Raw genomic sequence first — 27703 nt, forward strand, 5'->3', positions numbered from 1 at the left:
GATGATGGGCAGGGAGGAGGAGAGTGGGGGAAGATGATGGAGGCAACAGTCAGAGATGAGGAAGGTGGACACAAGAGTTTTTTTTTTCGTTGTCGTCTACACTGTTGTGTGCCGTGCTTTACGCTGATGTGCAGGGATTTCTGATGCACAGATGGATGTCTGGAGTGTTACGACAAGGGAGGTAATAGTGATGGAAGCTCTATGGTGATTTGGCAAGACGCGGAATGCCTTTGTATGCGTCTCGGAACACGCCCACTGAGTGAATCGGTGGAAGCAGAAGTCACAACAGACAACACTTCAGAGAGGTGAGGGTCCCCGGGCGTCGGTGCGCTACAAGAGGACGCACAAAAAAGGATAGATCAAGCAGAAGAAGAGACCGAAAACAATATAAAAGAGGGAAGAAGAGAGCAGGAGTTTGTGCAGTGGTTCGGTCGTCCCTTTGAACGCAGAGGAATGCCGACAGACACGCGCACGCACACACGGCGTTCTCTCTATCGCTGCAGCTGTATGTAGAGAATAATCGCGGGGAAGAAGATGGAACGTATAAGGGCGGTGGCTGAGATGGATACATACATACAACAGAAGAGGGGGAGGTCGCCGGTACAAGGGGAATTTGTGCTGGCTTATGTATGGTCGCGGCGGAAGACAAACGTCCGGGCAGAACGGGCCGCGCTAAAGTAGCTGCGAGCGAATACAAGGAGTGAGATAATGACAGCAATGCGGAGACAGTGCCCCCTCCCCTCCAGCCGTGGCGAGCAGGGAAGGAAGTGGTGGTGGGACGGCTGTAGATATCTGTATATATATATATGTGCGTAGTGAGAGAGAAGGGCACCGTCATCGCTCATCAAAGCAGCGATGATGCGAAGAGGAAGAGGGCAGGAGGCGGCAGGGAAGAGGGAGGGAGGATGGCCGGTGTGGGCGGAACTGTCTGAAGAGATCAAGCGCATGAGGCACGTAAAACTAACAGGACACATCGGCGCAGTTCATCCGCGAAGCGAAAGGGGTCAATCAGGGCTGCACAGTGCCAGCGTCACACGGCACACTGATGAAGCTAGGGTGGGGTGGGGTGAACGTACATGTCATTCGACGTGCAGCACACCTCTCTTTCACCGCTGCCCTTTAGTTTGCCGTTTCAGCATTGAAGATGCCGCACAGGGACACATACAGACTCAACGAGAGACAAGCACACACCCACGCACATCGCAGAATAGTACAGGAGGTTTATCAAAAGGGAAACCAATACCTGAGATGCTAGAGGGATACAACGCGGCCCGCATCACCGTTCGAGACGCTGGAGTGGACAAGGAAGGTCGTAGCCGGACAAAAGTCTATCGCTATCTTTAATCTCATCGCCACGCTCCTTCGCCGCCCCTCCCGTCGGCTCTCTTTGCCTCACGCAGCCAGCGCAATAAAGTACTGCTGCACCACTTGCCGCCACTCCCCCTTCGGTGAGCCCATGGGTTGGTCGACGTTGTCGACGGCGGCGTAGACGATCATGCTGAGCGTCGAGAAGTCCAGCAGAGGAATGCGGCTGGCCGAAGCAATGGGAATGACGACGTTCACGGCAAAGGACAAGAGCAGCAGGCGATGCGTGAGGTGCGTCAAACTCGCTTGCTCGTCCCGGGTTAGTCCGGCGTAATCGAGCGCGACACCATTGACGGCGCCCAGGCCCTTCTGGACACCATCAGCGACATTCTCGCGTGCACCTCTCCACGAGGTGGCGTGCAGCTGTCGGCTTGCCACTGCGGATTCCAGCAACGACCTCAGCGGCACTGCGTTGCCTTGAAGAAGTGATTCACGAGTGTGCTCGATGGAGGCAAGCTCGACTTCAAACAAGCGAGCCAGGGACGGAAGATGGTGCAGCGCGATGCTGCCTTGCCGCTTGAGGTCCATAGCGTCAAACACCTCCCGCAGCACTCGACTGCGGCGAATCGCCTTCTTGGGGAGCAGTGCGGTGAGCTTCGCGGAAAGCGGGGCTGCGCGGCTATCGCGAGCCGGCGACAATGAGAGAGGGATCGAGCGTCCAAACGCGTAGAGGTCTGCCGGGTCGACGTACACGACATTGCCGCCACGCTTCGCCGACACAGTGAGGGAGGAAGGTGTCGCTTGCGGACGAAGCGTGGTGGGAGAGAGAGTCTCCATTGCCCCTACCACGCTCGCCCGGGTGGGAGCTGCTGCACCCGTGTGAGGCTCAGCGTCCCTTTGCACGCGAACGAGGTCGAGGAAGCGCGCCACTTGCTCTGGGGTGAGCCGCGACCCATTCAAAAAGTACAGGTCCACTGCCGGGGTGCCGCTTTCCAGTACGAAAGCGCCGATGGCTTGAGAGCGCCGCAGCGAGGGATCTGCAGCAGAGGTACGAGGAGGCCAGAGAATGCCCAAAAGGTCCGCAACGGAGGCTGCTGCCGCCGACTGCGCGATGATATCAGAAGGTACTCCGTGCATAGCGGATGTGGCGCGCGGGTAAGGGCTCGGAGGTGACACGGCAGGCCCGGTCCGGTGAGCCGGACACGGGGACGGCTTCGCCGCAGCGGCGGGGGCGTGAGCGCCTTTGATGGATGCCTGAAGACGTCTAGCGCTGCCTGTCGGCGGTGAAGTCCCGCGCGCCTCTCTGAAGGGTTTGCCTTGCACACCTCCGCGCTTGGCGTCTTTGTCACGCGCCTCAGCTTGGTGCAGCGCTCTTTGTGATCGCGACCTCCTGCTGCTGTATCCACCCCCCATCGGCGTTGGCTGCGGGACGAAGCGAAGACTGCTGGGGGTGGGCATTAGGGCTTCCCTCTCGTGCGACGGCGAGCTCTCCAGCAGCGTGCGATCCTGTCGACGGGCAATGGCGATGCGCTTGCGCAGCTCGACCAGTTCTGCGCGTTGCCGCTCATTAAACTGCCGCCACTGTTCCGCCTCTTCAAAGGCACCGGTGACAAGCTCGCCCCGCATCTCAAGCGGGTACGCGTGGTCGTCGGCTGTGAGGGGGTTCGAATCTCGGTTTAGCTGCTGATGGTGCCGATAATACTGGTTCTCTACTTCCCGGTTGGCCGAATACACCTGAACAGAGCTGTGGGGAGCGCGTTGACCTGCGGGTGCCGGGAACGCCATTTGGATCTCCTGCGTCGGCGAGGCGGTGGCAGAGGCGGCCGCCGTTGAGGTGTGACTTCGGGCCCCCGTGACGAGAGCCTCAGGTGGTGAATCCATGGACCCGGTGCTGCCTTCCTCCGTGACAAGTCGGTGATTGGGCGACTCACTCGTTGTCCAGCACGCCGAGGACTCCTTCGACCGACGCTTCAGCCGCCCTCGCTGTTCCTCGTGCGTGAGGCGAGGAGGCAAGGGCACCCGAGCGCCCTTCTTCCTTGACACGTTGCGGTCGCTTAAGGAGGCAGAGCGGCTCTTCGAGCCTCCGGTAGGCGACACCGACGGCGCCCCAGAGGCCTGCGCGTCGAGAGGGGTGGATACCGCTGCCCTTTGGTACAGTGGCGGGTGCGTGGCGCTGCGCGCAGGAGACAGCTCTGCGTCCCTGACGACTGGTGTGGGGGCACGCTTGCGCGGCTGAGGCAGACGCGAGTGCTGATTCTTCGGCTGCTGGAGGCGATTCGTCACGATCGTTTTCTTGGTCGGTTGCGAGGCTGTCGGCGAAGGTGTTGCCGTCGTGCCAGCCTCTCCAGCGGCGTCAAGAGCACCGACGCCCGCTGTGCTGCCCAGCGCCGCATTGCTGCTGCTGGGCAGGGCGTCCGGAATCGGCGACGACGTTGGAGTCGAACAGCGACCAAATACCGGCAGACTGTCTGCGGCGAGCGGTTGAGTACCACGGCCGCCAAACAGCGGGTCGGAGCGCTCCACGGCACTCTCGTTGCCTGTGTTCTCTATGTCAAACCGAATCGACGGGCTCAGCGGCCGCGACGGCGGGCGACTGTGCAACGAGTGGGAGTGGTGCGACGACGACAACTTCGGCGTCCCGGTGTCCCGCTTCAGCGGGTACGCAACAGTCGCCCCCAACTGCCGGTTCTTGTCATTCGTGTCGTCTTCGAGCATGAAGGCGATGCTGTCGTTATCCACAGAGTCACCCGCACAACTTTCCAGGACGGAGATAGAGCGACCGTCGCGCCTGGCAGGAATGCTGCCGCTATTCATCGCCACAAGACTTCGGTTCTGGGGCAAGGCAGGGGTGTCGATGCTCTGCATGAAGTCGCTTTCGTCCTCGGTCTGGAAGGCAATACTGTCCTCGTTGAACGTCGAATGCCGACCTGCTGTTCCCGCGGGCGCTGCTTCACCGGACACAGGTGAGAGAGGAGGGAGCGGAAGGGCACTGTTCGTCACTGGTGCGGTGCACTTCTCTGTCTCGGGCTGCGCCAGTGGGGAGAACCCGAACTCTATGCTTTCCGAGCCATGCTCAATGAAGCTGATGCTGGTGTCGGTAGGAGCACAGCATCTGACACTGGAGAGCAGTGGGGCTCGTGCCTCCGCCTTTTCCACGGGTGTCGAAGCACGAGGATTCAGGCGAGCCTTCGGACCAGGAGATGCACGCCGACTGCCCGGCTCTGAGTTGAACTGAATGGACCCGATGCTACCGGTGTGACTTAGTCGTTTTGCCAGCCCGGCAGGTGCTGCACTAATGAGGTTCTGCCGAGCCGCCGGCAGCGCCATCGACGATGTGGATGAACGCGCCGGCATCCCCGCCGCTGAGCCGTCCTCCACGGCAAATAAAATGCTATCGGTGTCTGAATCGGACATGACGTCAACCTTCGCCGGCTTGCTGGCGGCTGCGGACTGAGACGGGTGTGCGGCGGTGCCACCTGCCGCGGCACCGGACGCCGAGCTGTGCAGCGGAGGCTTTGCGCCAGCTGCTTTGGCGTTCTGCAGGCTAGGTGAATGCAAGCGCGGCATAGTGTTGATCCGTGGCCGTTTTGGCACGACCACAGGTGCTTTCGTTGGCTGCCGCGACAGGGGTGGAGAGCTGTCCTCCTCCACAAACCCCAGCGATTCCGTGTCGCTGAGCATGTATGTCTGGGGTGACTTGTCAGCCAGGCGCCCCACCCATGCACCACAGCGGTGGGGGAGGTAGCGATGAATAGAAGGGCAAATGGAATTTGGGAACAGGGAGATCAGAGAAGGACCGCACCAAAGCAGAGATGGAGCATACAAGAGGGAGGGGAGGGAGGGAGGCGTGCGCCGACACTGCAAGACAGAGAACAAAAAAGGATGCGTGTCGAATGATCCCTCTATTTCCTGGCAACGATACCTTGCGACACAGGAGCGATGGCCACGGATGGGGAGGCAACCACCGCTGGCTGCTGTGTTTAAGGATGCACGCTCCACAGCACCTGGACTTTACTCACAGGGCGGGTGACAGAAACACGGCATTCGCCGCAGAGATGCAAGGTGTAGAGACACAGATCGATCGGACCGTGGCGTGGACGTGAAGAGAAGAACATAGGAGGGGGGCGACTCTGATGGCGATTGGGAAAGCGCCTCATCTTTAGTGTCTTTGGCGCGCTAGTGCCCGCCTCACGGGATGCTGGGGTACCAAGAGCATCTGCAGCCATGTTTCCTCACACACGCGAGGCAGAGAGGCCGAAAGGTGAGGTTCCGAAGTGGGCAAGGCGAGTATCGTGTTTTCTTTTGTATTCGGTGTCTTTCCGCGCTCCACTCGCGGATCCACACACTTATGCAGATAAGGAACAGACATGGAGAGGGACAAGAAGCGAAGACAAAAGGGGCAGCTGCATCGATGCGGCAGGAAGGGAAAGGGGCAGAGAAAGAGGGAGAAGGCCCGGGGGCAGGAATCGACTGGTGAAAAAGACAGGAGACGGTGGCGCGTGGGGCTGCAGGGGGGGGGTGTGGAGGAAGCGGATGCCAGCTCTCAGGAACACTTGCAACCACCAGAAACGCCTTTCAGTCACCTCTTCCTCTGTCTTTGCCTTCCCGCTACTGCTGAGCATCACAGCCCTCACACAGGTGTTGGGCGCGCACGTACCTTAGACGCACGCAAATCGACGCGCATCCGAATTCAGAGCGACAGAGATGCAGGCATGCGGGGGGGAGGATGAGGAAAAAGAAAACAACACACATACACACGCATAGACATACACACGTATACGTAACTGCATACACGTCCACTCAGTGAGGCGGAGACCACCGTGAAGTCTACGACAGGGAGTGACGGGCAACGCAGAAAGAGGAGAATTCTGATAGAGGGTGGAGGGAGGAGAAGAGCAACCAAACGTAGGAAAAGCTCAAACATATAAAGTGGCCGGCAGAAGCCCACCGCCGACCCCATCACCGCACCGCCATCAGGCACGGCAAAGACACAAACAGGAGATGGGAGCAGACGACAAAGACAGAAGCGCATTCCAGAAGAGAATGTCTATGAAGGGTACGAGAACTATATATAGATACACATATATATATACACATATATATGCAGGGGAGTGTGTGCGCATGCGCAAGAGCCGGAGAATCCAACAGCATCCGGTTCACGGCTTTCGTCTGCATCTGTCTCTCTCTTTTTCTCTGCCGCACGTAATCGGTAGCGATAAAACCACATTAGAACGTTCACCCGTGGCCGTTGCTTTCGCCTAGTACTGGTACTGCGGCTGTGGCGCGTAGCACTGTGAAGGCAGCTGCGTGTAGTACACCTGCTGGCTCGGCACTGGCGGCTGCTGGTGGTAGCCAGACTGCAGCGGTGACGGGGGGCCAGGCGGGTAGTAGCTGGGCTGCGGCAGCGGCGGGCGCGGCTGATAGTAGCCCTGAGGCGGTTGCTGCTGGACGTACTGCACTGGCTGCGGCTGAGGAGTATACTGAGCTTGCGGCAGGGGCACGTACTGTACCGGCAGCAGGGGGACATACGGAACTTGCTGTGGCGAGACGGCGACGCATTGAACTCCTAGGTTCTGTTGTTGCTGCTGCGGAACGGGAGCAGGCAACGCGTACGCCTGCTGCTGGGGCTGCGGCGGGGCGGTCTTCTGCCCCGGACGCCACGTGCCGTCCTCAATTGCGCGCTTTACCGGGTCGCGGTTGATGTCCGTTGTCACCATCCACAGCTCCTCTTGCTTGGGAAGCGCGCCAAAGTCAACTGCCAACAAGCGCACGTGCAGCTCTGCCTGCGTCTTGGACTTTTCTAGTATGTACCACTGGTCCTTCACAATGCCCTTTGTCAGACCACCGAGGGATAACGTGTAGTAGCCCATGAGGTCATCGCTGTACGTACACTTGTTCCATACCTCCAGCCGAAGCTGCGTGCTCATTTCGTCCGGGATGTGAAAGCGAAACGTCTCGCCCCACTCCGGGTTGAGGCTGTTCTTCACCACCTGCGTCTTGTACTTCTTGTCGCCCATGACGAGCCGCACAAAGGGGTCTGGCAGGCCAATCAGCTGGCAATCGTGCAGCTTTCGTGCCGCACACACCGTCACCTCTATCTTGCCCATATTCGGTGGCGGGAGGGGTGTTGACGAGATGGAAGATTCCCGAGGAGAATGACAGGTGCGCCGACAGAGACAAAGACTACGCAGTCACGCACAGGTAGCAAGCAGTGGAGAGCAGAGATACAGAGTATGGAAGCGCAAGAAGATGGAAAGAAACGCCATCTGGTGCATCCCCCCTCGGGGAGGCACAGGCCAACCAGCTAGTAGGCAGTGTGAGGGGAGGGGGGTGGGGGGATGCGTGCGAGTCACGTTACAACGTTGCCTAATCCTATGGATGGCGCAAGCGTGTGCACTGTCGCAGGCCGCATCGAGGCAACGCCATCCAGGACATGACCGCCGGCATCCGCAGCGATACATTGCTCTGACTCCCCCGCGTCGTAGGCGCCTGACCCTGTCACCACCCGAAGTGGCTCAGCATTTGGCAGAGGGATAGAGAGGGAAGGAGGGGTGCGGCTTTGGCTTCCGCCCACGCAAAGAGTGCGGGGTGGTGGTGGCGCACTGGGCCCTGAGATACCGCGCACGGAGTTGAGGTGTCCCCCCGCTTCATGAGGGGCAGTATAGCCCTCCGGAAAAGGAGAACGGTGCGTATGCAGCAAAGAGCGGGCGGGGCGCAAGGGTTCAGCAGCGCCTGCACCATCGCCACCAAAAGAGCGCGGGAGGAGAGAGGTGCATGGGGATCCAAGGAATACGCCCTCCCCCCTTCGCCGCTGTAAGCAGTGCTTCTTCTGCGTCGGAAAACCGACAGGTTCGCACTCATCCTCCATAACCATCCCTCACATCCCGTCTTTGGGCTTCTGCTCTCTTTATCTTGGGAGCCGATACGAAGGGTACACAGTCGGCTGAGTGGTGCCTGACTGCCACGTCAAGTCGCCATCGCCAAGAATGCCTTGGCCAGAGGACTGTGGGGTGGCTGGCAGCACCCCGGGAACATCAGGGTGAAACATTCTCCCCCCAACGTTGGCAGCGGCTTCGGATGCGGGAGGGAACATCGAGAAGAAAGGCGGCTGGCCAGGCTTGTGCAAGTTGTCGCCGCCCATGCCTCCAGGCATCGACATCATCATAGTAGGTGCAAGCTGTCCCGCACCGCTTCCCCCGGTGGGCACACCCAGTGGGGCGAGGAGGTTTACCAGTACCGGATTGAGCGTGCCCAGGGGCGCACCGTAGACACCCGCTGCCACGTACGGAGGCCCACCGGTCACGGTGTTACCCAGCATGCCCGTTGGGAAGGGCACCGGGTAAGCGGCACTGCCGATCGTGCTCGCTGCGGTCATCGTCGCCTCACTGCCTTGCTGGGGAGACCATGCAGCCATCAAGGGCGCCAGCCCCACCGCTTGCACCCGCAGCCGCAAGCTGAGCCGATGCCCGCTCCATCCGTAGAGGTTGCCCATGATGCTCGGCGCCTCCTTGGTGCGCAGCAGAACCACCCGCTCCACCACTGCATCGAGGTTGCTGAGGGCATATCCGCCTTGCATCAGCTCCATTGGGACATGGTACGTGTACCGGCCCAGCAGGTTCTCTGAGAGCGGAGCGCTGCGCCACAGCTCAAGCTCAATGGCGGGGTAAAAGAGAGGAGCGTGGCTCGCCCCGACCTCAGTGGCTCTTGCGCCATTGCCGTCCCCTGAGGACTGCTGCTGGGCGGCCGCGCTGTGCAGTGAAGGGGTCGAGATGACAAGGGAGGAAGGCTGTGGTGCGTAGGAGACAGGAAAACCGCTGCTGCCAGTCGCCCTCATTCCACCGGATGCTGCCGTGGACATGGGCAGTGCGATGCCACCGGACATGTCACGCAGTCCGCCGCCGGCGCCACTGGCGCTGCCGCTCCGGTGAAGCGGAGGGGTGTAGGGGGCAGAGAATCCTCCCTGAGGGTCTCCTCCGTCCGCAGAGGACGGTGAGTGCGGACCACGCGGTGAGGTGGCAGGAGTGCTGAGGGGCAGCGCTGGGGGGACGACAACGCGGAACATCTCGTTCCACACGAGGGCATCGTCACTCTGCGCCTCGCACGCACCCGCAGCAGCGCCCCGCTGCGTGGCGGAGCCGCGAAGCGCCGCCGGCGATGCGCCAGACGCAGAGGACCACAGACAGCTGGTGCGGCGCACGTCCCCTTGGCAGCGAAGCACCACGTACAGCCCGTCAATCTGGAAGTCGCTGTCCAGCCCCTTTGGCATGCTGCCCTGCTGGACGAGGAGGTCGCACACTCGAATATCCACGTACGCCTTGCCCGTTGCGTCTGCCACGGCGCTGTACGGCTGCGACATGGTGGCTGTGCGTCTGTGTGGGTGTGTGCGTGCAGCAACAAATTATTGGTATCTATTACATATGCAAGAATACGGCAGCGAGAGCCAAAAGGCCATGTGGAGCGAGTGAGGACGGTGAGCAAGAGATGTACCTCTCTTTCTCTCATCTGCGCGCGTGTAGTGTGGCGCCATCCAGGAAACACCATCACCAATACCCATAGTCCATCGGCGAAGGGAGAGAGAGAGTCAGAGGCATGCGCACTCGCACCCGCCGAGGCGACTATATAGCGGCCTTGCATAGAATATTGGCGCATGATCTGCGTTTTGTCGAGCAGTACCGCGGCTGCCTCTATCCCGATTTGCTCTGTGCCGGCAGCAGTTCTCGGCAGCGGGCCTTTTCACAGTAGCCTTTGTCGTGCTTTCGTCATTCTGTGTCCAACAGGCGAACAACCAGACGCGGCGACGTCTACAGTAAACCCAAATCGTGCGACCACAACGTTATCGTCTCGCACCCCACCGCATGGACCCCCCCCCCAAACGCTGCAGCATGCGTCACCAAGCACAAATCACTGCGCCAGCGTACCCGACAACTTCACATCCTCGTCATCTTGGCCGCTGGAGACCGACCAGCCTCTCCAGCCCCCCACAAGATATCCGCATTGACTGACCGACTAGACTCCCTTCTTTCTGTCGGTCTGCCGAGTGGTACGCTCGCCGAGGTAGTGCACGACGTCCGCGTAGGTGAGCAGCTCATGCTTGAGAAGATGGTCAGCCAGCTTCTTCATGTCGTCCTTGTGCTTCGTCAGCAACGCCAGCGTGTCTGCGTAGACCTCGTCCACTAGCGTTTTCGCACGCCGATCAAAATCATTCGCCTTGTCCACGCCAAACGGCTTTACCAGGCGAGTGCTGTTGCTGCCAGGCGGCGGATAGACGGAGCCCGGGGCGAAAGACGAGACGTACTGATAGGCCATCTTGGCCACCTTGCGGAGGTCGTCTGAGGCACCGGTGGAGAGATGATTGAAGAAGATCTGTTCCGCCGCTCGCCCGCCGAGCGTCACGCTGATCGAGTCGCGAATCTCTTTTGCCGTGCGGGTGAAGTTCTCGTTCGGCAGATACTGCGCGTAGCCCAGCGCCGATCCGCCGCGTGGGACGATGGACACCTTCATCAGTGGGTCTGCGCGGTGGAGGAACCAGCCAGCCACGGCGTGGCCCGCCTCGTGGTGCGCAACGACGTTCTTTTCGAAATCCGAGAGCGCACGGCTGCGGTGCTCGATTCCGGCGAGCACGCGGTCGATGGAACGCTCGAGGTGGCTGATGCTCACGTGGTCGGCCCCCTCCCGAGCGGCAAGGATGGCGCCTTCGTTGCAGACATTCGCGATGTCGGCACCAACGAAGCCGGGGCAGAGGTTGCTCATGCGCTGCGCGTACGCGTCAATCAACGCCCGCTCCCTCTCAGACTTCTGCATGAGAAGGGAGCGGATGTCGAACTCGTAAGCGCTGCTGTTGCTGCTGGGGTTGTCTGATGAGATTCCCTTGGCGTCCGCCGACACTGCTGCGCTCGCGTCATCCTTTCGCTGACGCTCTTCCGCGGTTTCGCGCTCCTCCGTCTTCACCTGCGACAGAACGAGACTGGTCTCCGTGGAAACTGGCGCCGCTAATGGCGGCGCCGTTGGAGCATCAGCACCTCCTGCGGCCCCATCCGCTGCTCCTGCCGTTGCTGTCGTCGCCGCAGCAGAGTCACCGCGCGTGTCGTCTGAGGTGAGCTTCAGTTTGCTGAGGTGGACCTTGAAGATGTCGATGCGTTCGGAGATGACTGGTGTGTCGACGTGGATGATGCGGTCAAACCGGCCGGGGCGGATGAGGGCCGGGTCCAGCGCCTCCTGCGCCACGTTGCTCGAGGCGAGTACCATTACATCACCGCGTCGCCCGGTGCTGAAGCCGTCCAGTTGAGTGAGTAGCTCGTTTAGAGTCTGCTCCTGCTCTTGCTTTTCGCCGTGGCCGGCCCCTTGCCGCTTCAGGCCTATTGCATCTATTTCGTCAATGTAGATAATGCAGCGCTGCTTGCGCGCCTCCTTGAACAGCTGCCGCACCCGCAGTGCACCCATGCCCACGTAGAGCTCGACGAAGTCAGAGCCGATCGCCGGGATGAAGCCGACCCCGCTCTCCCCGGCCACAGCTTTCGCGAGCAGCGTCTTGCCAGTACCGGGGGGGCCGAGCAGGATGGCACCGGTCGGAATCTTGGCACCGAGCTTCGTGTACCGCTCCGGGTGGCGCAGGAAGTCCACAATCTCGGTGATCTCCTTCTTTGGCTCCTTCATCCCTGCGATGTCGCGGAAGCGCGTGTTCGACGCCGTCTCGACGCGGAAGATCATCTCCTTCGCTTTCGTCTTCCCCTTCGTCGCCTCCACCGCGTAGCTCATCGACTTGCCAATGTACTGAGAAAGGAACATGACAAACACGGGAAAGAAGATAAAGGGCACAACCCAGGCAAAGGCCCCGACGCCGATTAGTGCCGTCTCGGCAAAAGGGCGCCCCTTCATGGTCAACTCCAGCTCCGCGGGCGTGTCGGCGGCCATGGGCAGCTTGCTGCCATGCTCGTGCTTCCCACCGTCTGCGGGGGCCGTTTCCCCGCTCTGCTGCTGCTGCGCCTTCAAGGTCTGCTTCCGGGCGGCGCGGTAGTTGTCCGCCAGCTCGTCCATGTGGCGCTGCGTGTCGTGATCGTTCACAAGCCCCAAGTACACCTTGGCGTCGTCCATGTACACCTGCAGGTAGTTCTCATACAGCACTGCCTCCTTGATCTCACCAGCGTGCTTGTTCAACGAGGCCCATCCCGTATGGGTGCCGCTCGGCCGCGCCAGCTGGTACAACACCACCGTAATGGCAATCATGATGAGGACAAAGAGGCATGTGCGTGGCACAATCCAGTCCTCCGGCTTATCCTCCCCCTCATCCGCCGCCCCTTCCTCCTCGCCTTTGCCGTTTTCTCCGCCACGGTGGCCGCCATCCTTGCTCAACAGCACGCCCTTCGTATGAAAAGCCGTGCTTGAGGCGCTGCCGATGGGTCGCTGACGAAGCGTTTCGAAGAGGGCGCTGAGCTTCTGGCTGCTCTTCACGCTCGCACAGACGTCTTCGACGTGGCGAGGCGTACCGAGATGGCGGTGCAGCCGGTCCGCATAGGAGAGGCAGCGGATGGTCGTCATTACGTCTGAGAGTGAAGTTGGTGTGCTAGGGGTCTGCGCAGGTTGTGTTCCGGTGGCAGGCACACGCGTGTAGCGGGACTGAAGCGCGGCCGAGAAGTAGCTCGGTGTCACGGCTGCCAGTGACTGCATTGTCACCCATCGCTGCGCCCACTTCCTGTGCGAGGCAGAAGGTGACTGAAGAGCTGCTGACGCGCTCGGAGCCACCGAGGCAGAAGAGAAGGGGCTAACTGAAAAGCGAGACATGGCGCGTGTTGCCCTGCAGAGCGCAGACGGCTGGTACGCGGCATGCGCGCTGGCACCGATAACCGGGACAGGACCTCGATAACGGCGTGAGAACATCTGAGAGGAACTGATTGAGGAAGAGAGAGGGGGGCCTAGGCAAGTGGAAGAGCAACCAAGAAACAGAGCAACAGAAAAGACACAGGCGCTTTCACCTTCTTAAAAATGCAGGCAAGTAGGCGATGAGAATGAATGCGGCGGCGATTATGCTATCGAATAACGACGGCTGATTGCGTCCCCAACGAGGAGCTGAAGCGGCTGCACGTGTCTCCGATTTGATTACGCACGCCCAACGTCGTAGGGGTTCTTTTTTTTTGTGTGTGCGTGTGTGTGTTCAGAGGGCGTCGTCGAGAGTGCGCTGTTGAATGCACAGAGAGACGGTGAGGGTGAGGCAGCATAGGCGAGAGTGACGGCCAAAACAACAGGGAAAAGCAATCCACTGGGCGGGCAGCGCGCACCGCGTGAGCTTCACAGCAGAGGCGGAAGAGGATTAGCCATGCCTGTGGTTGGATATGAACAGCAGCTCCACGCCCGGTCATTTTTACGAGAGGGCGTGCCGCTGCTCTCTCGCTCCCTTCGTGTCCTCAGGATGGCAGCGTACTCATGCGCCGGGGCTGCCATCGTCATTGCGCCTCGCAGCGTCCCCTCCTGACTTCAAAACTTTCAAAGCATGATGCTCCGCTACAGCCAAGCAAAACGCGCTGCGCTTCTTCCGATCGCGCCATCAGGTCTGCGAGCACAGGATAACCACCACGAGCTCGACACTACAACAGGCGAGAGAAGGAGAGAGAGAGAGAAACAAGATGCACTGAACAACAGCATCGACGCAGTGGCACATGGGCGAAAAGAAGGTATTCCGGACTTTGAGCGTTTCGCTTTTATTTTCCCGTTGCATGCCAGCCTCTGACTTGCGCTACAGCGACGTTTCTTTCGTGCTCCCAGCGTGTGCCCATTCCACCACGCACAAGCCAGAAAAAGTGTACGCAAACGCCACCGCAGATCACCTTCCTTCGCAGGCATACGGCTGCGACCTCGACACCCGGGACAAAAAGTCCAGCGGCCGAGCGGGGCCACGCGTGTAACGGGCACTTCTCACCCTTCCTCAGATACGCGCCGCGCCACCGCCACCAGACGCACCAGGGCGGGCAGCGGCCAGGGCCTTTTGAGGCCGTGCACATCCTGCTTGCGTATGCCATGCTTTACCCTCAGTCGCCTCAGGCCGCGGCATTGCATAATATAGTGTCGAGACTCTGTACAATGGAGTCTGGAGAGCTCGATGGTGTAGCTCGGGGTGCTCCGCGGACGCTTCCGGCACCTGCGCCGCATCAGCCCACCCCGATCGGATGCAGGAGACGCCGCACACTTCGCACGCATGCGCTGTGGGGCTGATCGGTGTGCATACTTCTGCGCCTTTGTCGCCCATCACGCGCGCTCCCCCGCCCCCCGGCCTCCGGGCGCCTTCTTCGGACGTGATACACCATGCCCACGACCGCTGGAGCAGTACGACAGATTCGGTAGTGGCATGCTCGAGGTCACCGAAATGGCGGCCAAAGTGCCGGTGCGACACTCGAGTGCTCTGCTCACCACCGTGAGGCGGGCCAGTAATTGCTTGACGACGTCATGGGCGCGGTGCCACTCCACACGCGTCATAAAAGACGCTGGCGAGGCCTCGACATACCCGTAGCATGCGCGAAATGCAGCTTCTCTGGGATGATGGACTTCAGCGACGACATCCACCAGTTCCCATACGAGTGCCAGGCATCCGGCAGAGACACAGTGATGGAGCCACCGCTATAGAAAAACAACAAGTAACGCAAAGGGCCCCCAAAAAAAAGATTGAGCGGCTGTGCGCGCTCGCCACCACTTCAGGGTGCGCAGTTGACGTGCTGCGGAGAAACCAAATCAACCAGAGTAGCTGCGTGAAGGCGCGCATCGTGATGGCACGTGCGGTGAAACAAAGACACTCGTGCGCGACGGCAAACACCGCCGTATAAAGAATGCTCCCCCTCTCACCCTCAAAAGAAAAAAAAACAGGAAGGGGAAAGTGGTGACGAGAGCAACGAAAAAGACAGGCGATCGGAACGAGCATACACACAGGATAAAGGCGATGGAGAGTGTCCGTGGCGTCTCCTTGCCATTGTTACGCGCTGCTTGTGAGACTGAAGGACTCGTCCGGAGAGAGAGGGTGTCTGCTAGTGTATGGCCACCAGTGCTGTATGCCTATCTGTCAAGGACAGAGGTTTATATGGGAGGCCGGCGACGGAGAGGGAGAGAGGGAGAGACGGTTGAGGCGAAGGCGATGTAAACGCTGGCGCTCGGTGACGAATCACGCCGTTGTGAGCTGCCATAGTTGTGGTGACTGTTCGACTCGATTCGAAGTGGGAAGAGTCACAGTGGATGTGGTGGAGTCCTGGGCTTAGATGCCGGAGGCGGTGGTGTTGAGTGACGACGGCGTCACCTCACGCAGCCCGTTGGCCAGGACGTAGGTGCCGTGCACCAACCCATTACTTTCCGACCTGCTGGTGGTCGCGGCTCCGCCCCGGACGGCTCCAAGGACTCGACCGTCTTCTCATGTGAAGTTTCCGCAGAGTTGTAGAGGCTGGAAGGAAGGTAACCGTGCGACGCGCTAGAAAAGTCGGCGCGCGTGGTAGTGGGATGGTCACCGGTGCTCGCCATAAGCGTCATCGCCTACAACTCCTCAGCAGTGCAGCTTTACATGGCAGTGTTCATGCCGACGGTGCTCTGCAGAGCGCTGAGGACGGCCTGGCATCGTGCCAAGTGCTACGGGACGTTGTCGAAGGTCTCTCAGCGTTTGCGCGAGCTCTTCAACGCACCGCACATGACGCGCTGGAGACTATGGCAGACGCCGTTGCGTGCGCGAGAGGTGGAGTGCACGGTCTGGGAGTACGCCACCACGTAAGACATAGCAGCGCGACGGTTGAAGGAAGAGAACATAGAAGGATAATCGAATCACTGAGCCGCAGAGGGAGAGACGGAAAGGCACATCGCAGGAGCGACGTTCAGTCGTCACAACAAGGACCACTGACTTCAGGGAGAAGTCGACGGTGGGTAGGCTGATGGAGAGAAAGACGGTGAGCTTGTCTGTCGCATGTGAGGGACGAAGGCGAGTGACACCAGCAAAAAGTCGAATAGGAGTCGTTAGTGGAACATAAGGGGGGGGGAGAAATCAGCCGTGGGCGTCTGGCCTTGCGCTGCCGAGATCCAGCCCCTGCAGTCGTTGAGTAAGGATTCACACAGGGAATAGGTGGAGGAGGTGGTGTTGGGCAATGAGAGTAGGAATACATAGAGCGGGCTCGTTATTTGAAGAGTAAGAAAGAGACTGAGATGCAAAGGCGTCATCTCGCCGCGGACCAGACCCACGGCGAGATTGGCACAGGAAAGGAAAAGGCGTGCTTACCTTGGAGCATCACTGCTCCTGCTGCCATCACACAGACGCGTCTCGGTGTGCGAGTACAGTGGACCGTTTGTGGTCGTCGTCCTGTCTTGTGTGTCCCACTGTAGTGAGCAGGAGCGGTCCGGCTATAACCAAATACCATCAACTTTTACATAAACCCACACAGACACACAGAGAGAGACGGAGATGAACATAACCCCAAATAAAAAAAAGAAAGCGATGATGACGGAAAAGAGGGAAAGGCTAGGCATGACACACGGACGCACGCCCTCGCCATTGTATGTACGTAGATGAAAACTCCTCAGCGCCCCTCCATGGAACGTCGCGCCCCCATACACGCGCGCACACACGCACGCACTTACGCACACGCGGCTCTCGCTTGGCGCAGCGTCATGAGTCACGCACAAGCGTTCGCAAGGGGCTCTCTGATCGGGTTTGCTGTCCGGCGCTGGGCAGAGATGGGTAATCACGACGAAGACGAAAGTAAAAATACCATGCGGTACAGAGAAGGGAGGTGCGAAAAGAAAGAAGCAAGATAAAGAGGAAGAGGGGGGCAGTGAGAAGGCGAAGGGGATAGGGGCGCCAACACCTTTTGCAGGCGCCGAAACAACGCAGGTATAGCGAGAACGCAATACAGTCAACCGGCTAACAGAGGGGCGTAGAGGGCGGAAGACAGCGGCAACAAAGGAGTGGGGCAACGGAAGCGAGAGTGGATTTGTGACGGGCAACAACAACAGGGCAACGTGAATGGCATGCGTCCACCACTGGCGCATACGCACACACACACACACACACACTGCATGAAAGACACTAAAGAAGGAGAACGTCCCTTGAACGACGGGATGCAACGTTGCCGGCCGGCAAAAAGCCAGCGAGGGTGGAAAGAGGGGCGGATGAGGGTTGAGGAGTGGTGATGGCTGGGTGAGTGGGATGGAAACAGAGCATGCACACAGTAGCTCTCCGTTGAATGTTCGTGCCCCGCCACGTCAGAGGGAGCACGCAAAGAGGTATCGAGAATCACTACAACAACCGCTGATGCAGGACATCACGCGAGTGTAGAGTGAAGAAATCACTCCACACGCCCCAAAGAGCGCCAGCCGTGTATACGACGTACTCGACAGCCACGCAGAAGCGGCGGAACGAAGCAAAGTCCCGGGACAAAAACAACCGGCGACTATAAAACGTTTACGTTGGAGGCTTTTCTACAGAGATGAGGAAGGGAGGAGAATAAAAGAGGTGTTCGAGAGGGTCAACGTACAAAGACATGTCTCCCAAAACAGGAGGAGGGAGGACGAGAAAGTTTTGAGGGTATCAACCGATCATGGAAGGGGTGGAGAGGTGGGAGGAGGGGGGGGAGCTGCGGTGCGTATGCTCATGAATGTCTGGGGAACACCTCCGGACATTTGGCGTATTCCTTTTGGCGTAGGACGTGGTAGTTCTTCTCACGACGTGGCGGTTAGATGCTACGCCTCCCAGACGAGGCATATGCGGGCGCGGTGGGCGGAGCCTGAAAGAGATCCACGTGGGAGGAGGGTTAGGCAAGCCTTGCGTCTCTGGAGGGGACGAAAAAGGGAGCGTGCGCGTGTGGGTGAGTGCGGGCAACGAGCACAAGGAGTTCCGGATTCCAATGATGGGGCTTTTCAAGGTCATTCCAGTCCTTGTCTTCTTTCCATCATCTCTCCCTTCATCGACACCGCGAAAAAACTCACCGCTCTGCCCAGCAACAGAAAATCATGCCGCCTCCCTTGAAGAAAGGCAGCGGGTAATGTCCTGTTCAGGCGGACTCATAACGGGTGTGTACATGTGAAAGGGGTGCAGTGCGCAAAAGAAAAAGGGGCGCCCATAAAGAGGCACTGCATGGAAGTTGAAGGACGAGGCCCACCAGCGCTAACACTGTGAGCTGCATTCCAGGGATCATTGCACTGCGCGCGCTCAGGAATGAACACGCCCGTGCGTGTGAATGCTTGGATAAGGCATGCATGGCGCAGCAGAAAGTTGTGAGGGACCAAACGGCAGGCGCCGTACAAACCGAAAAGGAGGGGAAAACAAAAGAAGACGCAATACCAACAAAACACAGAGAGGTACGCGTGGCCGCACCGTTTAGGCATGCAAACTCACTCGATATCGCTTGACCCCGCCGTCGCAAAACAAAAGCCACGTAACTTCTGGTTCACGGTGGCAACTCTGTCGTGCCGGCCTTCGAGCCTGTGGCGCTGCTTTGAGGGGAAGGGCTGGTGGGGCCGGCGCTGCTACGAGGCTACAGCGCATGCAGTCTGCCCTTGATACACTCCTTGCCGCACATCTCCTCCACGTCTGTGATGTCGCCGCTGCTTCTGTGTGTGGCTTTCACCTCAGGTGACGTAGGCTACAAGCCCGAGGCAGCGGGTGGAGTGAGTACTTCCTGTGTTGGTGGCCGATCCCAGAGAACGACTTCCGAGTCAATGTCACTCGTCGTCTGCTCACTGCGCGCAGGAAGCGGCATCATCTGGTGCGAGAGCTGTTGTTTCCGCTGCGGACGCATTGCTGGTGCAAACCAGGCAGCGGTGGCATCGGGAGTGGTGGCGCTCGTGAGACTAGCATCGAAGCCGCTGTTAAGGTTGGGGTACATGGACGCGTTCCACATGTCGTAGTTGTCATTGAGGGTGAGGCAGGACACTTCAGAGGCGTGCGAAGCCAGCTCCAGCGGCGGTCTCTCCTGCAGCCCCATCGCCATGCCGCTGTGTACGTGTGCCTCCGACGCATTGCCCTCCATCATGTCTTCTCGGCCGCGGCCAAAGCCGAACGAAAAGGGAAAAAAGAAGCGGCGGCAGCAGAGAAATGTGCACTTGCTCGTTGGGTGCGATACAACACACGTGCGCGCGATGGCGCCTCTCAGCCGAGGACTACTTAATAACAACGAGACGTAAAAACGGCAAAAGCTGACGCTTCTGGATGTGGATGTATACGTGTCTGCCTGTGAGGGATCCGTCGAGGATAGAGAAAGCAGAATAATACGACCAAGTACGGTGCGCGTCCGCGCTGCAGCTTGCGTGAGGCGCAGAGGAGCGGGGGACGAGGCAAGAGCTCACGCGTGTATTTTCCCAATGATAGCTGCTCTGCTGGGTGCACCACCTACAGTGTTGTGTAGATGCTGCGCAGCAAAGGCATACATCAGCGCGCGAGGCGCATGTTCGAGTACGCGGCGCCAGGAAAAGGGTCGCCCGATACAGAAAAAAAGAAGGAGTAGAAGCGAGAGAGGAAAGCAAAGAAGCACATGCGATGGGCAACAGTGGTGGAGACATCGAGCAGGCTGAGCTACAGCGGGGACATGTTCGCCCATTCAAACGGAGAGCACCTCTGCAGCTACGCGAAAGGCTGTCGTTTTTCCCAAACGGGAGGAATGGTGGAGGAAGGAAAGAGCAGAAACCGTTCATCCTGTCCGGGGGCACCGACATTGAGATGCGCCAGCAGAGACGTTGAGCATCGAGTCCGTAACGACGAGAGAGAGAGAGACCACTGCATTGTGTATCATGACTCACCTATAAAAGACGCGTACGAGGGTACACGCCGTTGAAGACAGAGACACCCACAAAGAGGGGGATGCGTGGAGGGAGGGACATAAACCACATTAATGTGCGGCCGAAAAGAAAAACGTGCACGGCCACCTCGGAGATGATCACTGTAGGTGGACGCTCTACCAACACATAGATGCTGAAGAGCCGTAGAGCACTTGTCTTCGCGAAAGATGAGTGGGTGGGAGCGATGCGACCCCCCCTCCTTATCCCACAACCACCACCACCATATGAAAAGGGAAACGATACGGAGCACTGTGATGGTGACGGGTTCATACGCCTACACCCGAACAAGATGACACAAGCCGGCGCATATTGACCGTACTCAGAGTGTTGACAGACCACCTCAGAATAGAACAGGGGGACTATGCCTATCCCTCGCAGCGCACACGGAAGCGTACAGAGGCGCATCAAGACGAGGCAGCAATAAGCCAGTAGAGAGCGCACTTCATAACTCCAGAGATAGGACAGCTGCCCTACCCACCGCCAACAGAGGAGCTGCCGCAGATAAAGGCATCAGTCATAAACTAGCGTGTTTCACGACCGCAATGGCAGCTCTTTTGGGGCCGAAAGCACCAAAAGAGGCGCACACTATTGCGTTCCCGTGGGAAAGGAGAACATAGGGAGAGCACCCAGAGCACAGCAGGCGTTCCCTGCGCAGGCAAGCTGTAAAGCGGTCCACACCACGCAGGTCCCGGAAGGATTGAAGAGAGCTGCTGTCTCACCAGAATCACCACTGCCCCAGACGCAGAGCGTGGTGTAGAAGATGAGGCACAGGCCAAGATAGGTGAGGTTCTCGAGGAACGTGGTCTGGTACCCCAGCACCAAGTGGACCGCGCCGAACAGAGCACGAGGGCCGCATAGTCGAGAGTCGCGATCCCGGCGCGGTCACTAAACCGAATATCCTGAGATGGAAGGTGTGCTTCGCTACGCTAGCTGCGTGTGCGAGAGCTGTACGTCTAAGAGCACGCGGTAGTGAAGCAGAAAGACAGCATGAGAGGCACACCTGTTTGCTTTCACGAAAGAGGATGTTGGCGGATGTATGAAGGGTGTGTATGATGGGGGGTCGTCAGACAAAGGCCACAAAAGGAGAAAAGACAGAGGGAAGGACTGAGAGGGATAAGGAGTGTCAGACGCTGTGCACGATCAGAACTTGATCCATCCTAGTTCGCTGAGGTGGCCGTGCGGTACCGCAAGCCCATCTCTCGGTGATGTCACTCGCCGGCTCTGGAGCCGCAGCGTACGATTAGGATGCGCGAAAAAAAAAAAAACAAAGAAAAGGTGTGCCGTTATCGCGCTGCTGGAGTCATTGTTTTTGCCCATACGATGACCTATGCCGATCGGGGATGTTGAATTCAGCTCAGACGAGTTCGTTACGAAAGCCGAGGACTAACGAGAAACTTATGCCGTCTGCGCATGCACATCTAAGCTGGCAGCCATACCCTAATGAAAAAAAAGAAGGAACACAAAGAAAAAACTTTATACATGTACACATGACCGTATAGGCAATCACGCACACATGCAGAGCGGCGGCGCACGCTTCTGAAGCGGTGAGCAGAAGGCACCAACGCTGACAGTGAAGGGGAGAACAGGGAGAGAGGGCGTAAATGAAAGGGAAAAGCGGCGAAGACGAGAACACAAGAACGGAAAGGTCTCACGACTGTCCAGCGTACGCTTCGCCTGCCTTCATCACGAAGAGAGCCGCAGCAAGAGACCTCTTTCCTTTTCTATGGAAAGACGGCCCCCGACGCCAGCGGTGTCATCGAGGAGACGTTTGGCCTGACTCACGTGTTCGTGCGTGGACGCTTCCGGGTAAGAGAGAGATGTATGGAGGGGAGGGGCACAGACAGAACGAAAAAAAAAATAACGGAGGAGATAAGGAAGGGAACATAACGAGAAACGGAGGAGGCAATGCTTGCTATACGTACACAAAGAAGGGAAAGGCCCCACAGCCACATCTCGAACTGAAAAAAAAAGACCGGCATATGGCTTATCAGAGGGCTGGGCTTCATGATACGAGGCGGTCCGCCGGCCGCACGAGAAAATAATGCAGCGGGATCGGGATTTCTCTCCCTGCCGAGTCCCCACAGTCGCCCATGCCCAGAGAAAGGAGCTTATCAAAACAAAAGAAAAAGGCACCAAACGATGTGCCGGTGCTGCAGCGCAGGCCACCACCACCGTTGAACCCGCCTGCTGGGCACCAGTGGCTGCCTTCAACCCTGACAGCGCCGCAGAGAGAAAGACCGAGCATTCCTCATGATAAAAGGCAGAAGCAGCACATACCACGCATCAGCACCTACGAACAGATACACACACATGGTGCTCGTCCGTTGCATCGCGCCTTTTTCGCTGCAGCTGAGTCGATATTATGTGTAAGTGAGCGTACCTCTGTTTTTTTTTTAAGCTCCAGTCGACGGGCGGCTGACGACGTCGATTCCGTATCAATCCCCCTCCTGCACGCCTTCACAGCCCGTCTGACCAAGCAAACAACAGCAAAAAAAAAGGGCAGAGAAATACGCATCCAGAAGGAAAGAAAGTAAACCTCGCAGGTAGACAGAGAAAGACAACAGTGCAGGCATGATTTCTCTGGTCCCCTCTCTTTTTCTCTGTCGAAGGCACACGTGTCTCCCGCACATCTGCAGCGCTTCAGGGGAAAAAAAGAAATGCAAATGGGCAATATCAGACGTGGAAGTCGAACAGGGAGGAGAAGGAGGAGGGAAGGAGGGAGGGGAGACGAGAGACCCCATCAGCCACGACAGCGCAGAAGGAGTAAGCAGAGGAACGCGACGGTATCCGCCAGCCGTCTAATCAGAGGCAAACGGACAGGTGCGTATAAAGTGCGCAGCACGTGCACGAACCACCGAACGTCGGAAAAGAGCGCACGCGGTGCGCCATCATGGAACGCTGAGGGGGGGGCCAATGCAGCAGACGTGCAGTCGCCTTCGCCGAACTCTTTGCCGAGGCAATGCAAGAGGCAAGCACATCAGTCGCATGGAGAGTAGATGGAGGAGGAGGGATGACACGGCGAGGCTGCCGCATGAGCGGTGCATGCGCTATGCGCCCCATCTCGATTCGGAACCCCTCTTCCTCTCCCTGCTTCTGCGCAGCAGCTCCCCCTCACAGCTTGTTAGCATAGCACATGTAACAGGAAAATGAGATATCAAAAGAAGGATAAACATCCAGCGAAAACAAAAAGCGAAATATATATACGGAACCCACACGCTCAACACGCACCGATGCACCAAACGTCGACGAAATGGAACATGCGCGTGCCTGCCTTCCTCTCTTTCCCTACGGTTAACTGCACCATTACTTTACGGGGAACCAAGTGAGCAGCACACAGGAGAACTCATACCGCGAGGTAGGAGGGAGACGAAGAAAGAGAGAGGGAGTGATATCCACGGCAGAAGCACAAGCCAAAGTACAGCCTGAACAGCGAAAGCGTATGCAGCGCGGTCTGCGTGCGCGCAGAAACGCAATACAGTCCCGCACTCAAACACTCGCGACCGCGCCCCGTTGGCCTATGCATCTCGGTGCCCGGTGCGCAGACATCACGCGTGAAATCCAAAAGAAGCGAGCACATCACAAGAGAAGAAAGGAGACAAAAAGGCCAACAGCACAAAGGCTGAACACAATACCAGCGCGAGCTTCCGCATGCCCGGCAGAGAACACATTTGTGCACAGAACACCGAAGGCAACTGCCCCCCCCCCCTCCCCGCTCCTCCCCTCGAAAGGCCCCCATGTGATGCTCGTAGACGAGACTATCGCTCGATAGTTCGCATCGCTGACGGACTGCGATCAATCCTGTAACTGTACGCCCTTCTCCTTCGTCTCTACAGCACCGATGATACACGTGTTCCCACTCTCCTTCACCTGACCGCCGTTTTCACAGCATCCGCACGCCACAAGAAACTGCTTGATACGCGGGACAATGACACGGCGCTGCACCAGCTTGCCGCGCACCAGCTTCGAGTAGCGGCGGTGCACAAGGTAGGAAGAAGCGATCGAGGAGAAGGCGAGGGCAAGGTAGACGCCAACGGCGCGATTCATGCAGCGGCGCGCGCCAACGCAGTAGCCCAGCGTCTGCGGCGACGCCTCGCGCTCGTAGGTGAGGTGCCACGCACACCAGTAGCACAGCGCGAAACCGACACCGCCGCCGACATAGCAGAAGCCGTAGTGCATGCCCATGTCGCGGTCGAAGACGGTGCCCAGCACGTAGAAGGTGGCGCTCGTGCTCATGCCGTAGAAAAACGCGCCGAGAATGTAGGCCAGGATGAGCACCTGCTCACCGGGCAGCGCGATCCAGAAGAGCATGCCAACGAACAGCCCGACGGACGCAATGGGGTAGATGAGGGTGGGAACAACGACGGTGCCGGCGCGCTCGCGCAGCACCTGCAGCACACGCTCGTAGATACCGAGAAAGACGCGGCCGCCCGCCACGGACACGCCGGCCATCGCGGCGAAGAGGACGTAGTGCTTCGGCTCCATGGCGCCGTAGCGTGCCTTGACCATGATCTGGATGTTCCAGTTGCTGGTCATCACGAGACCTACGCCCCAGACGCAGAGCGTGGTGTAGAAGATGAGCCACAGGTCAAGATAGGTGAGGCTCTCGAGGAACGTGGTCTGGTACACCGGCACGACGTACACCTCGCCGCACAGCGTGATTGTCTCCACGCGCGGGTTGCTGTACGTGGACGAAGCAGTGCGTCGGAGTTCCACGTGCGCAGGGTCGGAGCGAGCGCTAGGAGTGTGAGCATCTGAGGTCTGCAGTCTGTTGTAGTTGCCTTCGAGGTGTACAGTGAAGGAGTTCTCCAAGCTGCTCTGCTGCGACTCGGAGCGACGGTCTTTATTCGTGACGCCAGTCGAGTCGTTCGAAGCTTGCAGCTGTATCTGCTCCTGGGGGTGACTGGAGTGCGAGTGCGGCGGCTCTCCATCCAAGTCCTTCTCTTCGTGCATGTAGACGGTGATGAGCGGCCGCTCCGTCCCGGTGAGCTCGTACAGCGGCAGACCGAGAGACTCCGACAAGAGCCCCCCTCGGTGATGAGGCGCTTGGGGCGGGCCCGCGCTAACGGGTCCAGCAGGCACCGCAACATCGATCGGGGAGCTCGTCTCCACGTTCGAGTCCGCGTCGCTCTCATCGTCCAAGCGCAGCAACGGCCGTGCAAGTCTCTGGGCGCCGTGCTCAGGTGCTCCTATGCCACTGTCTCTGTCGTCATTGAGCGGCCCACCCACCGGCAGCTCCTGATCCGCTGATCGCTCCCCTTCTCCCACTTCATCAGGGCAGTGGCACGGCTTCACGCACTCTTCTTGTCGCGTCTTGCTGCGATAACGTTGTGCTTGGCGCGCTTTAAGGTGCCGCTGGCGATAGCGTTCCTCTTGCATGACGCGCAGCGCCTCCTCCTTTGCCTTCGCCGCGGCGATCACCTGCTTGTCCTGTTCCGACAGCCCGTCAATGCTATCCAGCGGCACCACAAGCACAAGAATCAGCAGCGTAATCGCAATGGCGCCTATCGCAATGCCGCGCAGTTTGCCCGGCGTGATGTCGGTAGCGAGGTATGCCACGCAGACGGTCTGGATGGTCAGATAGAAGTTCAGCAGCACGAGGATGACCGCCATGATGGCATAGCGCCGCTTCGGCACAAGCTGCGACATGTAGCGGTTGCGGATGAGGTAGGCGCGCAGCTGTTCGCGCGGCGTGATGCCGCGCTGCCGCCACCGGTTTACCACGTATGGTGCGTCCTCCAGGTACCACGCGCCACCAGCGCCGGCGGCCAGCGTCACCGCGAACATGAACCACATGAGGTTCTCGAAGTTGTCCTTGAAGAAGCCGCGGAACAGGCACGCAAAGAGGGATGCGCCAAGCCCGGAGAACGTCTGCAGCAGCCCCGTCGGCTGGCCGCGATCGCGTGGCATGTGCGTCAGCACCGCAGGAAGTGTGGCCACGTGGAGCGCGTAACAGCCCCAGCACATCACGGCGTAGAAGACGGCGCAGTTGACAACCGTGTGCGGGATGTGGCCACCAAAGGTGAGGGCGAAGAGCAGGTGGCCGAGCGCCGCGATGATGCTGCCGAGCGCCACCACCACGCGTGGCCCGAACCAGTCGTACAGCGCACCGAAAGGGAGGGCGAACAAGCCGGCGGAGATGCCGCTGAGGTAGACGACAGTCATTTCCCGTACGCTGAACTGGTACGCCTGCTGAAGGAGGAGCACGCCAAAGATGGAGTGGATCCCCTGCGTGGAGCTGCTGATCGAGAGAATCACACCGGCGAAGAGGATGCGAAAGCGTCGCAGGTTGTCGATCTTCGTGGGATATATGAGAAGAGCACCCCTCGCTGCGTCCCGTTCCGTTCTCTTCCGGCATTCGCCATGCTTTGCAGTCGTTTTTCCGTTGTGGTCTGAGATGCCCACGGTGATGGGCTCGTTTTCGGCGGAGGATGTGCTGTCTTCACCTCCTGTTGTATCTGTGTCGCGGTTGGCCAAGGAAATTATGTTCGGCGGGTAAAGAGGTGAGCGCGGCACGACGAGTCTCTCAAGGGGCTCGCCAAGGAGCATTTCGGTGGAGATGAAAGACAGTTCGTACTGCTGCGACGCCGTGCGATTATTGTTTGCTCGTTTTCGGTCCTCCGGCTTTGAGGCCGCAAACGACACGCGGAGCGAGAGCGTGCCTGGTGGACATGGGGATGTCTGCGCGACGTCCCTCTTCGTGCCGGGATGCGTCCGAGGGTGAGCGTGCGACATGACGCGCGTACGGGGCTGCGTGAAGGCACGCTGAAAGGGTCGTCAGACCCCGAGTAAACTCTGTGGAGGCACGATCGTGGCTCAGTCACGGGAGGTGGTGAGACAGTTGAGGTCCGCTGGCGCTATATGATTTGCCGATTGCTGGGAGGGAGCTGCTTAGTTGTCTCCTATGGTCTTGGATTCCCGTTTGCATTCGCGGAAACACCGAAGAGACGATCGGGGCGGGGCGACGGTCGAAGGGAAACGCCGATGAAGGTGACCGTATGTAGAAGGTGCCAGACAACGGCAAACATGTGCAGCGCGATGGCACGCACAAAGAGGAGAGGTGAAGTACATGGGCACGTGAGACGCAGGGATGAAGACATCATATGCGGAGAGGGTGTCATGCGTTTCTGTGAGTTATCTTGTCCGCGGCACCTTATGAGCGGTATTTTCTCGCTCCCAGTATATCACCGCGCATCTCGCGAGCACGACAGCTACGAAGAAGATAGATTCAGACCTCCGTGCTGATCTGCGGTTGCCCCGGTTACTGCTTTGACTCGAGTGAACGACAGACCTAGACAGAGTTGCTGAAGTCACCTCGACCATGCTCTCAACAGGAATATAGGGGAGGAGCATCTGCCTACCCTGCACGGCCATTTTCACTCACTTCACCGGCGCGGGCATCGTCGACCACGATGCTGTAGATGGCCTAGCAAATGACGAAACACGTTCATATCGCACCTCGTCTGAAAAACAAAAGAAGCCGTCAGCCCACTGCACTTCGTTGCCGGCGAGCTGCGTGTGCATGGAAATGCCTTTATTGCTCACGCAAGCACTGATTTATATGTGCTCTGTCTGGAACGCCTTTGACGACAGCAATACAAGAGGATACTTTTCC

The 27703-nt window shown here is 58.8% G+C and overlaps 6 protein-coding genes across 6 annotated transcripts; all 6 read right to left on the reverse strand.

Annotated features, from left to right (window-relative positions):
* Nucleotides 1–1392: 1392 nt before the first annotated feature.
* LDBPK_310700 (hypothetical protein, conserved) lies at nt 1393–4986 on the reverse strand (the record flags this gene model as incomplete). The annotated part of the gene is made up of 1 exon (XM_003863112.1): nt 1393–4986. The coding sequence occupies one exon, from the start codon at nt 4984–4986 to the stop codon at nt 1393–1395; it is 3594 nt and encodes a 1197-aa protein (XP_003863160.1).
* A 1577-nt stretch (nt 4987–6563) lies between these two features.
* Nucleotides 6564–7412, reverse strand: LDBPK_310710 (hypothetical protein, conserved; the record flags this gene model as incomplete). The annotated part of the gene is made up of 1 exon (XM_003863113.1): nt 6564–7412. The coding sequence occupies one exon, from the start codon at nt 7410–7412 to the stop codon at nt 6564–6566; it is 849 nt and encodes a 282-aa protein (XP_003863161.1).
* An 800-nt stretch (nt 7413–8212) lies between these two features.
* On the reverse strand, nt 8213–9661 carry LDBPK_310720 (hypothetical protein, conserved; the record flags this gene model as incomplete). Its single annotated transcript, XM_003863114.1, has 1 exon — nt 8213–9661. One exon carries the CDS (start codon nt 9659–9661, stop codon nt 8213–8215), a length of 1449 nt encoding a protein of 482 aa, XP_003863162.1.
* A 650-nt stretch (nt 9662–10311) lies between these two features.
* On the reverse strand, nt 10312–12969 carry LDBPK_310730 (ATP-dependent zinc metallopeptidase, putative; the record flags this gene model as incomplete). Its single annotated transcript, XM_003863115.1, has 1 exon — nt 10312–12969. One exon carries the CDS (start codon nt 12967–12969, stop codon nt 10312–10314), a length of 2658 nt encoding a protein of 885 aa, XP_003863163.1.
* Nucleotides 12970–18899: 5930 nt separating this feature from the next.
* Nucleotides 18900–19289, reverse strand: LDBPK_310740 (hypothetical protein, unknown function; the record flags this gene model as incomplete). The annotated part of the gene is made up of 1 exon (XM_003863116.1): nt 18900–19289. The coding sequence occupies one exon, from the start codon at nt 19287–19289 to the stop codon at nt 18900–18902; it is 390 nt and encodes a 129-aa protein (XP_003863164.1).
* Nucleotides 19290–23883: 4594 nt separating this feature from the next.
* On the reverse strand, nt 23884–26823 carry LDBPK_310750 (hypothetical protein, conserved; the record flags this gene model as incomplete). The annotated part of the gene is made up of 1 exon (XM_003863117.1): nt 23884–26823. One exon carries the CDS (start codon nt 26821–26823, stop codon nt 23884–23886), a length of 2940 nt encoding a protein of 979 aa, XP_003863165.1.
* Between the last annotated feature and the right edge of the window lie 880 nt (nt 26824–27703).

This window comes from Leishmania donovani, chromosome 31, assembly GCF_000227135.1.
Source record: "Leishmania donovani BPK282A1 complete genome, chromosome 31".
NCBI classification, from domain to species: domain Eukaryota; phylum Euglenozoa; class Kinetoplastea; order Trypanosomatida; family Trypanosomatidae; genus Leishmania; species Leishmania donovani.